The 12,510-nt window shown below is 45.5% G+C and overlaps 1 protein-coding gene across 3 annotated transcripts in view; it reads left to right on the forward strand.

Annotated features, from left to right (window-relative positions):
* Positions 1–12,510, forward strand: part of slc25a21 (solute carrier family 25 member 21) — a 117,673-nt gene that overhangs the window by 94,434 nt on the left and 10,729 nt on the right. For all 3 annotated transcript variants that reach the window (XM_056295788.1, XM_056295787.1, XM_056295790.1), the window contains 2 exons: positions 10,169–10,235; positions 11,255–11,314. In XM_056295788.1, the coding sequence (XP_056151763.1) occupies positions 10,169–10,235; positions 11,255–11,314 (127 nt within the window). The remainder of the gene's footprint in view (positions 1–10,168; positions 10,236–11,254; positions 11,315–12,510) is intronic.

A 12,510-nucleotide genomic window follows, 5' to 3' on the forward strand; every position in this document is an offset into this window, starting at 1 on the left:
ATTCTCAAGCATTCTTTTGCCACAGTGTTGTTCAGAGAGTAAGGCAAGATCCAAAGTTTGATTGTAGAAATATTAAGAAATATTACAACGGTCCTTAGATTATTGCATAGAGAGAGGCAGTGTGTAGGACAATGAATACAGCATGAGACTAACACTGCCAGGGTTCGGGGTTCAACGCCTGCTGGGACCACCCATACTTAAGATCACACCCATCAAAATGTGTGGCACCTTCTATAAACGTTTCCACCAAATAGCGAATGTTTTGTAATGGAGAAACAGCTTTTGCTGAGAAAAGATGTGATTTTTGCACGAGGCGACGAGGTTAATCTCTGAGAGGTTTTCATAAGTCCTTGTAAATTAGGATAGGTCTTACTGAAACACTATAGTTAACAATAACCTGAAAATCAGAATGATGGGCTATAATAATAATAATAATAATAATAATAATGATACACTTTATTTATGAAATGTATCATTATTATTGATAAGGACTTGTACCGATTGGCTAAACAGAGGGACCGAGCTGGGAAGGATGTGCAGCAAGTTGGGGCGATCAAGGATAGAGATGGAAATGTGCTGACAAGCGAGGAGAGTGTGCTGGGAAGGTGGAAGGAGTACTTTGAGGAGCTGATGAATGAAGAAAATGAGAGCAACGGAAAGTTGGATGATGTAGGGATAGTGAATCAGGAAGTGCAGTGGATTAGCCAGGTAGAAGTGAGGGCAGATATGAAGAGGATGAAGAGTGGAAAGGCAGTTGGTTCTGATGACATACCTGTGGAGGCATGGAGATGTTTAGGAGAGATGGCAGTGGGGTTTTTTACTAGATTGTTTAACACAATCTTGGGAAGCAAGAGGATGCACGAGGAGTGGAAAAGAAACATACTGGTACCGATTTTCAAAAACAAGGGCGATGTGCAGAACTGTAGCAACTACAGAGGTATAAAGTTGATCAGCCACAGCATGAAGATGTGGGAAAGATTAATAGAAGCTAGTTTAAGAGGAGAGGTGACGATTAGCGAGCAGCAGCATGGTTTCATGCCACGAAAGAGCACCACAGATGCAATGTTTGCTTTGGGAATGTTGATCGAGAAGTATAGAGAAGGCCAGAAGGCATTGCATTGTGTCTTTGTAGATTTAGAGAAAGCCTACGACAGTGTGCCGAGAGAGGAGATGTGGTATTGTATGAGGAAGTCGGGAGTTGCAGAGAAGTATGTAGGAGTGGTACAGGATATGTATGAGGGAAGTGTAACAATGGTGAAGTGTGTGGTTGGAATGACAGATGGGTTCAAGGTGGAGATGGGATTACATCAAGGATCGGCTCTGAGCCCTTTCTTGTTTGCAATGGTGATGGACAGGTTGACGGACAAGATCAGGCAGGAGTCTCCATGGACGATGATGTTTGCGGATGACTTTGTGATCTGTAGCAAGAATAGGATGCAGGTTGAGGAGAGCCTGGAGAGGTGGAGGTATGCACTGGAGAGAAGAGGAATGAAAGTCAGTAGGAGCAAGACGGAATACCTATGCGTGAATGAGAGGGAGGACAGTGGAATGGTGAGGATGCAAGGAGTAGAGGTGAAGAAGGCATATGAGTTTAAATACTTGGGGTCAACTGTCCAAAGTAACGGGGAGTGCAGAAGAGAGGTGAAGAAGAGAGTGTGGCAGGGTGGAGTAGGTGGAGAAGAGTGTCAGGAGTGATTTGCGACAGAAGGGTACCAGCAAGAGTTAAAGGGAAGGTTTACAAGATGGTTGTGAGACCAGCTATGTTATATGGTTTGGAGACAGTGGCACTGATGAAAAGACAGGAGGTGGAACTGGAGGTGGCAGAGTTGAAGATGCTAAGATTTTCATTGGGAGTGATGGAAGAAGGACAGGATTAGGAATGATTATATTAGCGGCACAGCTCAAATTGGACGGTTTGGAGACAAAGCAAGAGAGGCAAGATTGAGATGGCTTGGACATGTGTGGAGGAGAGATGCTGGGTATATTGGGAGAAGGATGCTGAATATGGAGCTGCCATGGAAGAGGAAAAGAGGAAGGCCAAAGAGGAGGTTTATGGATGTGATGAGGGAAGACATGCAGGTGGCTGGTGTGACAGAGGAGGATGCAGAAGACAGGAAGAAATGGAAACGGATAATCTGCTGTGGAGACTCCTAATGGGAGCAGCCGAAAATAGTAGTAGTAGATACATTTTATTTATGGAGCACTTTTCAGAGTACTCAAAGACGCTTTACATAAGTTAAAATTAGCATAAAAGCAACACACCAGAAACATAAAACACACAACATTAATCACACATTAAAAGCAATTCTGAAGAGGTGAGTTTTGATTAATGATTTGAATATGGACAGATCAGTACAGTCTCTGATGTATTTGGGGAGAGAGTTCCAGAGGGAGGGAGCAGCTTGTCTATGGAGAAGGCTCTGTCACCCAGGTCTGGTGCTTGGTCCTGTGTGGTGGAGACAGGAGGATGGCATCTGAGGAATATGGTAGTGGAGCAGGTTAGTGAAGTAAGAGGGGGCCTGGTTATGGAGGGCTTTGTGAGAGAGGAGAAGGACTTTGAATTAGATCTGTTGTGGGACAGGAAGCCAGCAGAGGTTCTGGAGGACAGAGGTGATATCATCATGGGAGCAGAAGTGGGTAAGCAGGTGAACAGCAGAGTTCTGGATGCACTGGAGTTTATTTAGGACTTTGGATGATGTGCCATAAAGACTGCTGTTGCAGTAGTCAATTCTGGATGTGATGAAGGCATTGATCAATGTTTCAGCAGCAGAGAAGGAGCATGATGGGTGGAGATGAGCTATGTTTTTTAGGTGGAAAAAGGCAGTTCTGGTGAATTGAGTGATGTGGAGTTCAAAAGGAGAGGTTACTGTCAAAAATTATTCATAAGTTGTGGATGTGTGGGAAGGGGGACAGAGTGGTGTTAGCAATGGAGAGGCAGAAGTTGTGAGTGGTTTTGGTAAGTGATTTGGGACTGATGATGATCATGTCAGATTTATCACAACTTAGTTTGAGGAAGTTAGTTCGCATCCATGATTTCATTTCAATGAGGCAGTTGGTCAGAGTGGCATGTGAGTTGCATTGGTGATGGATTTAGTGGAGATGTAGAGCTGGACATCATTGGCATAGCAGTGGAAGTGGAGACCATGATGACATATGATGTTATCAAGGGAGAGCATGTAAGGAATGAACAGGAGAGGACCAAGTACCGAACCCTGGGGGATGCCTTGGGACAGCGGGGTGGTGAAGGAGATGCAGTTGCTGATGCTGATGAACTGTTGTCTCTTTGTGAGATATGACTTTAGCCAGGAGAGGGCAGTACTGGTGATATTGAGGGAGAATTCAAGGCGGGAGAGAAGAATGGTGTGGTTGATGGTGTCAAAAGCTGCAGTGAGGTCATGGAGGATGAGAATGCTGAGGAGGTCGTTGGTGATTTTGAGGGCTGTTTCTGTGCTGTTAGTGGAAGCTAGCTTGAAATGGTTCGAACAGGCCATTGGAAATGAGGTGAGCTTTGAGTTGAGCGGCAACAACACGTTCCAGTATTTTTGACAGAAAAGGGAGATTGGAGATGGGCCAGAAATTGCTCATGATATCGGGGTTGAGTCCAGGTTTTTTGAGGATGAGGGTGAAGGATTTCTGTGATGAGTGAAGAGATAGCTGGGAGACAATCCTTAACAAGATTGGATGAGATGGGACTCAGAAAACAAGTGGAGTTTCTCACTCCTACCGTAAGGTCAGACAGGGGCTGAGGGTAAAGGCGGCAGGGGGGGGGGTTGTCAGGCTGCTGTAGGTGGTGTCAATTATGGTTTGGAAAAATGAAAGGAAAGAGTTGCATTTGTTAACTGTGAATGAATTGGGGGCATTGTCACAGGGTTTGAGAAGTTTGTTTATTGTGGAAAAGAGAGCCTTGGGGTTGGTGGAGCCAGTGTATGAGGTGTGAGCAGTAGGTGGACCGGGCTATGATGAGAACATCTTTGCACTGTTGAAGGTAGTCTGTGTAGGCTTTGAGATGCACTGTTTAAACCAGTTTTCTTGCAAAGTCTTTTGAGCTGGTGCTTATGGGATTTCATTTGATGGAGTTCAGGAGTATACCAGGGAGCTGAGTGTGTGAATGAGACTATTTTGGTTTTGATGGGGGCCAGCTAGCCAAGACAGGAGACGAGTATGTCATTATAATAATTGACAAGATCAGAGAGATTATCAGACAGTGGGGGAGGGGAGGCAGCCATTGCTGTTAAAATTGAGCCTATTCAAGGCCCGCAATTTGGATCAGGGGAAATATCCTTTGAAATTGTGGGTGTTGGGTGAAATGTAGTGTAAAGCATCATTTTACTGCTCACTTATCAATGGGTTTACTCCAGTAGCACTTATGTGAGGAGGGCTGCCCATGTATGGAGATAAACCAAATGACTGCTCCGGTTTCTGCATATGTGCTTGCTCCATTTTAACAGACAAAAGTACATCAGATCGTTTGTTTTGGTAAACAACTACCCATTTTACTCTTGAAATAAATCATGTGCAAACCATCTCCATTGCTCCTGTAATCCATTGCATAATCGGACCAAATGCAACAACATTTCATACGGGTGAATCTCAGTAAAGTGTACATATAAACTATTTCAGAAATCCTTTGGCATTCCTTTGTTTTCAATCCATTCATTGGTGTGATCAAAATTTAAGAACAATGCAGACCTGTCTCATGTGAATACACACAACAGTCCTGTTGGTCAACCACATCTTCTGAAGGGGGATGAAGAAGTTCATAAATCAGCAGTTGACTTCACTGTAAGACAAGTTTTAATATCGAGGAACATAAAATACATTTAGGCCAAAATTAGTACAAACATAACTTTTATTTATTCATTTTTTTCCTCTTATGTTTGCATGTGCTGTATTTTGAATTTGTGTATACTTAAAAAGAATTTGTGTGATTCTTTTCTGTTTTGACAGTTCTTAGAAAATACTTTGCATACTCAGCCTATCAATTACTGGTGCAGGTGCAAGGAGGAGGAATCAGGGTGAGGTAAACCAATCTAATAAAAACACTACCGCACACGGTGCTGTCACTTAGCTACAACCTGTGAGATTTTATTTCTTCAGCTATTTATTGAAGGCTTTTATTCCTTTGTCAGCTCTGACAACAGCATTTTGATTTGTGAACTTGTGACGTTCATTTTCTGTTTAGATCCTGTGGTGGCATGTTGATGTAAAGGTAGCACCTGATCAGATATCCAGATTCCTCCTAATTTTCTTTTATTTATTTATTTATTTTGGGGGGGGGTTCCCCCCTTTTTCTCCCCAATTGTACTTGGCCAATTACCCCACTCTTCCAAGCTTTCCCGGTCACTGCTCCACCCCCTCTGCCGATCTGGGGAGGGCTGCAGACTACCACATGCCTCCGGTGATACATGTGGAGTCTCCAGCCGCTTCTTCTCACCTGACAGTGAGGAGTTTCGCCAGGGGGACGTTCCCCCCAGTTCCCCCCCCCCCCTGAACAGGTGCCTCGACTGCCCAGAGGAGGCACTAGTGCAACAACCAGGACACGTACCCATATCCGGCTTCCCACCCGCAGACACGGCCAATTGTGTCTGTAGGGACGCCCAACCAAGCTGGAGGTAACATGGGAACTCAAACCAGCGATCCCCGTGTTGGTAGGCAGCGGAATAGACTGCTACGCTACCCGGACGCCCCCTCAATTTTATCTTTAAATTCACATGAACCTTAAAACCAGCTATCCTAGGGGCATCCAGGTAGCGTAGTGGTCGATTCCGTTGCCTACCAACACGGGGATCGCCGGTTCAAATCCTTGTGTTACCTCCAGCTTGGTCGGACTTCCCTACAAACACAATTGGCCATGTCTGTGGGTGGGAAGCCGGATGTGGGTATGTATCCTGGTCACCCCACTACCACCTCCTCTGGTCGGTCAGGGTGTCTGTTCAGTGGGGAGGGGGAACTGGGGGGAATAGCGTGATCCTCCCACGTGCTACGTCCCCCTGGCGAAACTCCTCACTGTCAGGTGAAAAGAAGCGGCTGGCTTGTATCACATGTATCGGAGGAGGCATATGGTAGTCTGCAGCCCTCCCCAGCTCAGCAAAAGGGGTGGAGCAGTGACCGGGATGGCTCGGGAGAGTGGGGTAATTGGTCAGGTGCTATTGGGGGGGGGGGGGGGGAGGAAAAAAGAAAAGAAAAAAAAACAGCTATACTCATCCTTGTTGTCTTTTTAAGGTGTTAACTATGCTAACTTCAGGTTCACCAGTACACTTTCTATTCATGAACAAGTAGCAGCCAACATCCAGTGCAAGCATAAGAACAATTTTTGGTGGTTGCGAATGAGTCACGACCTAGAGTTCCCTTATGCAATCCTCATAAGAACAAACGTACCATTGGAAGAAGGCCCAATGTTATGTAAAGTTCATTTTAACTTTTCACTATTTTCATCTTGGCAGAATGGCTGTGGAAGGGATAACCGGGTAACCCCAAGGCAGCCATGATGCAGTAAAATAAATGTAGCTTTTCTCTGAAGACAGAATGGAGACGCGTGTGTTGTTTGTGATATTTGACCAGCGGGCCCTCCGTCTTACTTTGCCTTGTGAGTGACAATGTCAAGGTTAGGCCAGACAGTGGGAAAATGAAAATATTTGCACATGAAGCATGCTGGTTGTTTACAGGTGGGCGAAGGGTTCCCTGTGACCACTCATGTTTCTCATGAATCTCCGCAAAGTAGTGGTGTGAAAACTGACTTCACAAGTCTCAAAAGAGTCAACATCCCACAGCAAACAATCACAAGGGTTAGAATCATGTGTATCACTTATTTTATTATTATTACACAATTACTAATATGACATGAAGGTTTCTCTTCCAGTCTTTTTTATGTGGTGCTTAGATGCTTAGCAGATGGATTGGGGTTGTTCGAAGTTGGTAAGGTTTATGAAAATGACAGACAAATCATACAGAAAGGCACACACACACACACACACACACACACACACACACACACACACACACACACACACACACACACACACACACACACACACACACACACACACAGTCACTCTGTGTCAGGACAATTTGCTTAGGAGAGCCAAAAACGGACTTAGTGTGCACTTTACATTGAGAATCAAATCAGGATTCAAATGATGGCTAGTTGCCGGGGGCCATATTTGCTCTGTCACAAATTTCACTCCTTCTTTGTCACCCAGTGGCTTCCCAGACTGACCACACCCGGGAAATCTGTGGCCGCCATTTGCATGGACAGAGAGAGCAGAGGTCAGAGACTTCCGTCTGACTGAAATAGCTTGTGTACACAAAAAATAAAGGGGATTAATTCTGGTTTCCAGGAGGGATATCCCCGGGCCATAATCTCCCGCTCTGACATTATTATGGCTTTATTAGTCCATGGCAGGTAACCGCACATGTAAGTATAGTTGTTGATGGATTAGGTAGAATCTGTCACACGAAGACAAGTGTTTTGATAATTAGCTTTGGGTCATTGCAGTTTTAGGAGGGGGGGGGGGCGGGGGGAGCTGCTTTGCCACTCTTAATGGCCTTTCCCTCCCCGGGTAAACAGCAGATATGCTCTTCTAAAGAAAAATAATATTTACACTTGAGCGCAATCAGCCGAGAACATCAATGTTGACTTGCGGAGCGTGTTGCCATAATAATGGTGGTGCCGCAGTTCACATGCCGCAGTCAGTCACGCCACAATGTCTTCCCTGTCCACAGACCTGTGTTGAATATAAATACACACTCTCTGATGCACACTGTTGCATGTGGCCCGCACATCTCTGTAAAGATGCATCTGCCTCTTGCCCAGCTCTCCCCAGCATCACCCTTTCTGTCTCTGCCCTCTCTCTCTCTCTCTCTCTCTCTCTCTCTTTCTCTTTCAGCACTCACTCTTTCGGTGGCACGGTGGCCCAGTGGTTAGCGTTGTCGCTTCGCAGCAAGAAATCCTGGGTTCGAACCCCGGGGTTGTCCAACCTTGGGGGTCATCCCAGGTCGTCCTCTGTGTGGAGTTCGCATGTTCTTCCCATGTCTGCGGTGGGTTTTCTGTGGGTGCTCCGGTTTCTCCCAGCATCAAAAGAAACATGCATGTTAGGGTTAGTACTCCTGTCTGTGCCCCTGAGCAAGGCAATGGGAAAAGAACTGAAGTTGGTCCCCGGGCGCAGCCTGAAGGCTGCAGCCCACTGCTCCTAGCTGCACAGATCACAGCTAGGATGGGTTAATTTGCAGTAACTGAATTTCCCCAAGGGGATTAATAACTAACTACTATTATTAATAACTAATATTAATAATAGGCTAACTGCTAGCCCATGCAGACCGGCAGTTCCGACAGTTATCCTTGGACAGTGGAAAAAAATGTTTTGAATATGTTGATATATGAGCTTTTGTAGTCTTTTTGTCTGTGTTGCACTGCTGTGGGCTGGGGGAAACGATATTTCGTTTTATTCCATGTATGCAAGTGCATGAAATGAAACAACAAATGTTCCTGATTCCTGATAAAGGAAACTTGATTTAATTAAAATCTAATTAACTTAATCTAATCGCGACCCCGACTTGGATAAGCGGCTTGGATAATGGATGGATGGAATTTAATTTAATTAATTTCTCTCTCTCACTCTCTCTGCATATATACATATGATTTTTTTTCCTCACTTTGGCAGTTAGAAAATCGCAGCCCATTCTCGATTGTTTTTTTTTTTTTAACATTTGTTGGGCTCCAAGTGATATAAAACATAACATGCACATTGAATTACTCATCGGCATCATACAACCCTGCCTTATTCCTTGTTAGATGGATGTTAGAATCCTGTATGAAAAGCAGCGATGGTGGAGTTCAGTCTTCAGTGTGTTCATACTGTAAACACGTGTATCAGGTTCTAATATAAGAGGAGGATGTGTTTACTTTTATACTTGTTTCAAGATTTAGACCTGTTCTGCCTGTTTCAGTATCAGGCAGTTCCCTTAGAACAACATTTAAGAATGCAATCAGGTAGTAAAAAAAGAAAAAAAAAGAAACAGTGATGGGTGCTGTCATAGGTTTATTTGAGTGCTACCACATACTATTTATCATTCTCACGCGCTAGGTTAAGCATGATCCACACTTGGGTCAAATTCTGTGTGGATTTTTTTCCCCCCTTGCTCACTTGCGTGCCTGGTGGGTGACAGTTCAGAGATAGAAAGTGAGCATACAGCGCAGGAAAGAGCAGGCAAATGTGGATTTAGTGCCCATTCTCTGTGATAGACAACTTAATTGACTCTGAATTGTTCCGAAGCTGAAATCCCAACAGGTCTGGCGGTCAATGGCCACACTAAAGCTGAAGATTGTCTGTGAAAAACTGGTTGACCTAGGTCAAATACCTTCTCAGTGTGTTTTTCACTGGCTGTTACGGTGAAGAAACTGCAGGTGCATGCACTTTTGAAATGTATATACAACATATTTTGTGCCCCCTTTGCAAAAGAGAGAACAGACCTCTCCTATACGGGGGATGAAGTGACGACAGAGCTATGTCAGTAGAGATTTTACCATAATCACTTTTTTTTTTGAGTGAAGACTGCCACTGTCGTCAACATTAATGCACAGCTTGAAACTGCGATCGACAACTGCCACAGTCATACCTCCCCAATTCACTTCGCCACATTGAATTCAAAATCCATTCTGATAATGAAAGCATCATTACAACCACAATATGTTAGTAAAACTCAGATGTGTCATCTTGAAGTTTGGTCAATACTTGGTTTTACATACAATTAGCAGGGTGACTGACTCAGGTTTTTTTTCTTCTGTAATTTAATATATCTGTCTATAAATGGCAGTGAAGCAATGTCTGTTTCTGTTTGTTAGGCTTAAAATCACAAAGTCTGCATTCATCTGTTTTACATTTTATATTTTGCATTGTGGCAACACGGGGGCCTTTTGGTTTAAGAAGCTGTCATGTAACTGAAATATCACAAGCTTGGCTCCCATGCGTGCATGACTGAAGCACTGACCAGCACCTTCTCGCTCATTATAACCCACTGACTGTCGAGTAAATGTCAAACTAAATTCACATGTTGTGTTTACCCATTCTTTCAGCGAGAATTTTCTGATGGAGCCTTAAAAAGTCCCAGCATGCAGATGACAGTCGCAGTCAGACTACCATGTATAACAGTTGATGTTCTCTCCCTGCAGCATCTTTGGCTTCTACAAGGGAATTTTCCCCCCGATTCTGGCTGAGACTCCAAAGAGAGCAGTTAAGGTAAGGCAGAGGATATGCATGCGTAGTCCACACAGGCTGTTATGCATGTTTGCACTGTGACGCAACCGTAAGACTCTGGTTTCTCCGTCGCGGCTGGAGTCCAACACCACCGTACGAAAACAGCCCAACCGCATTTAGCTGCTGCTGCTAACGTGGAACACACATGCCGAATAAAACACGTGATGCAATCCGCCATGTTTGCCTTCCCTGTTAGCTCCTGTTTGCTCGGGAGGCCTCCCAAATATTGACCAACAAGCATTTACAGCAAACCTTCCTTGAGCCACTAGTTTGGCCGTGGGCTGAATCTCTCGGGGCATTTGTTGTCGTCTGTTGGGAAGCTTTTCGGCGTGTGCATGCATCCCTCTCCACACGGGCGGTGTAATGGAGTGAAGGGGGTGTGGGGGGGCTGCCTGGCGTGAAGCTGCTCTGTAATGAGATGCTGGAGACGAGGACGTGTGAACTTGAAACATAAGCACTCACACCGGGAAGATGGGGTAATCACTCACACAGCGAACAAAGCTGGCCGACGGTGTGAAATGTCTGGAGCGAAGACTTAGAACAAATTAAAGCTCAGATTAAAACGCCCCTGAGAGCCTTCAGCCCCCCTACCTCAGATAAACAAAATCAGAGGGGCGTGTCTCCTTTCTGGGCTACACACAAGACGTCTTTCCATGGAGAATGCGGTGTAGAATTACAAGCGCTTCTCGATCTTTATGTGTCGGTTGAATCTATGTGACGCCCAGTCCAAGTTCCCCTCAACGCTTCCGCGGAAAGCTGTTTTCCGTAATGTCTGCGAGCGGGTGCGTGCGCACATGCGTGCGTGCATGTGTGTGTGCATGCGGGCTCGCGTGCGCGCATTATTGTTTTTTTATGCTGTTGTACATGCTTGCTGGCTTGTGTTTGCATGTGAGCGTGCATGCGTGCTTGAAAGCACAAGTGCATGTAGCTGTGCAGATATATTGGTTTGTGAGTCGGGCTCTGCTCTTGACAGCTCATTTATGCTGGTCTCTCCTCTGCAGTTTTTCACCTTCGAACAGTACAAGAAGCTGCTGAAACTCACCCCTTTGTCCCCCGGTGTGGTGAGTCTTAAACACAGGCACACCTGAATACACTCGAAGCAAAAAGTTACACGTTAACAAAGGAGCACACACACACTCACAAACATGGTGGCCTTTAAGGAACAGGAAACGGGACACAACCTCACGTCATGAAGACAGAGGTGTTTGTAACGTCTTTCTCTTGACCAATCTTTTTTTCTTCTTCTTTTTTTTTCTTCGGATTGAATCAGTGGCACAGGTGAGACAGATTTCTCGTTTGTGGGGTGTGGTCGTCACACGCAGCCTATTCAGGTGGCAGCCAGGTGTCAGGTATGATGGATGACCGACCTGTAAACTTGGCATTTGCTTGCAGCGTCTACGCCATCCCTGCACGGTGCACATCCTCCACTTGTTTTTACAGCCATCGGAGGAGAAATGTTTACTGTCCCATCCATCATGCCCCCCCACCCACCCCGACTTAGCTCCACAAACGTCCCTCTCCTCCTGCTCGTCCTCCTCTTCTTCTTCTCCCTCCCTTGCTTGCATCTGGGTGCTTCCCATCCTGTTTTCTCCCCAGAGGCCCTGCGGTATCAGGTAGTGCTACAATCACGTAGTTAGCGCTGTTGAATTACAGATTGGGTCTGAGTGGCGTGGGGCTGCCCCGTCGTCTTCCTCCTCCTCGCTCTGGGGGCTCCCTCCTGTTCAGCGCGGCCCAGCTGAATGCCATCACACTGATTAACGAGGACGCACACTGTAATAATACAAATAAGGAATTAAAAACGTGGCCGGCTGGCTGAGTAAATAGCGCGAGGCCTGTCTGAGAGGATGGATCCCGGGGCTCTGACAGCAGGATAAAGAGGCAGGAAGAGTAATGAGGTATAGACACGTTCTTGACATGTTCCCATTACGCCTCACTCTGAGCCTCACACACACACACACAAATACACACACAGACTCATTACCCCCTCACCCACACACACACACACACACACACACATAGATAGTGTTGCAACACTGACTGTCAACTATGTGCCAGACGTGTACTTCTATAAATAAAGCCCACTCCTTACATCATATGTAACTATCCGTCACATAAAATTATTTTGAGTGCCTTGATATCAGGAGCAGTTAGTGTATTTTTCCCCACCTCACACCTGTGCAAGCCAGATTTTTATTGTCTGGCGGTCTAAATCTGTCTTTGGCCTCTCCTTGAATTTGCCTGTATGGCTGCAGCACTG

The sequence above is a fragment of the Lampris incognitus genome, chromosome 16 (genome assembly GCF_029633865.1).
Source record: "Lampris incognitus isolate fLamInc1 chromosome 16, fLamInc1.hap2, whole genome shotgun sequence".
In the NCBI taxonomy this organism is placed as follows: Eukaryota; Metazoa; Chordata; class Actinopteri; order Lampriformes; family Lampridae; genus Lampris; species Lampris incognitus.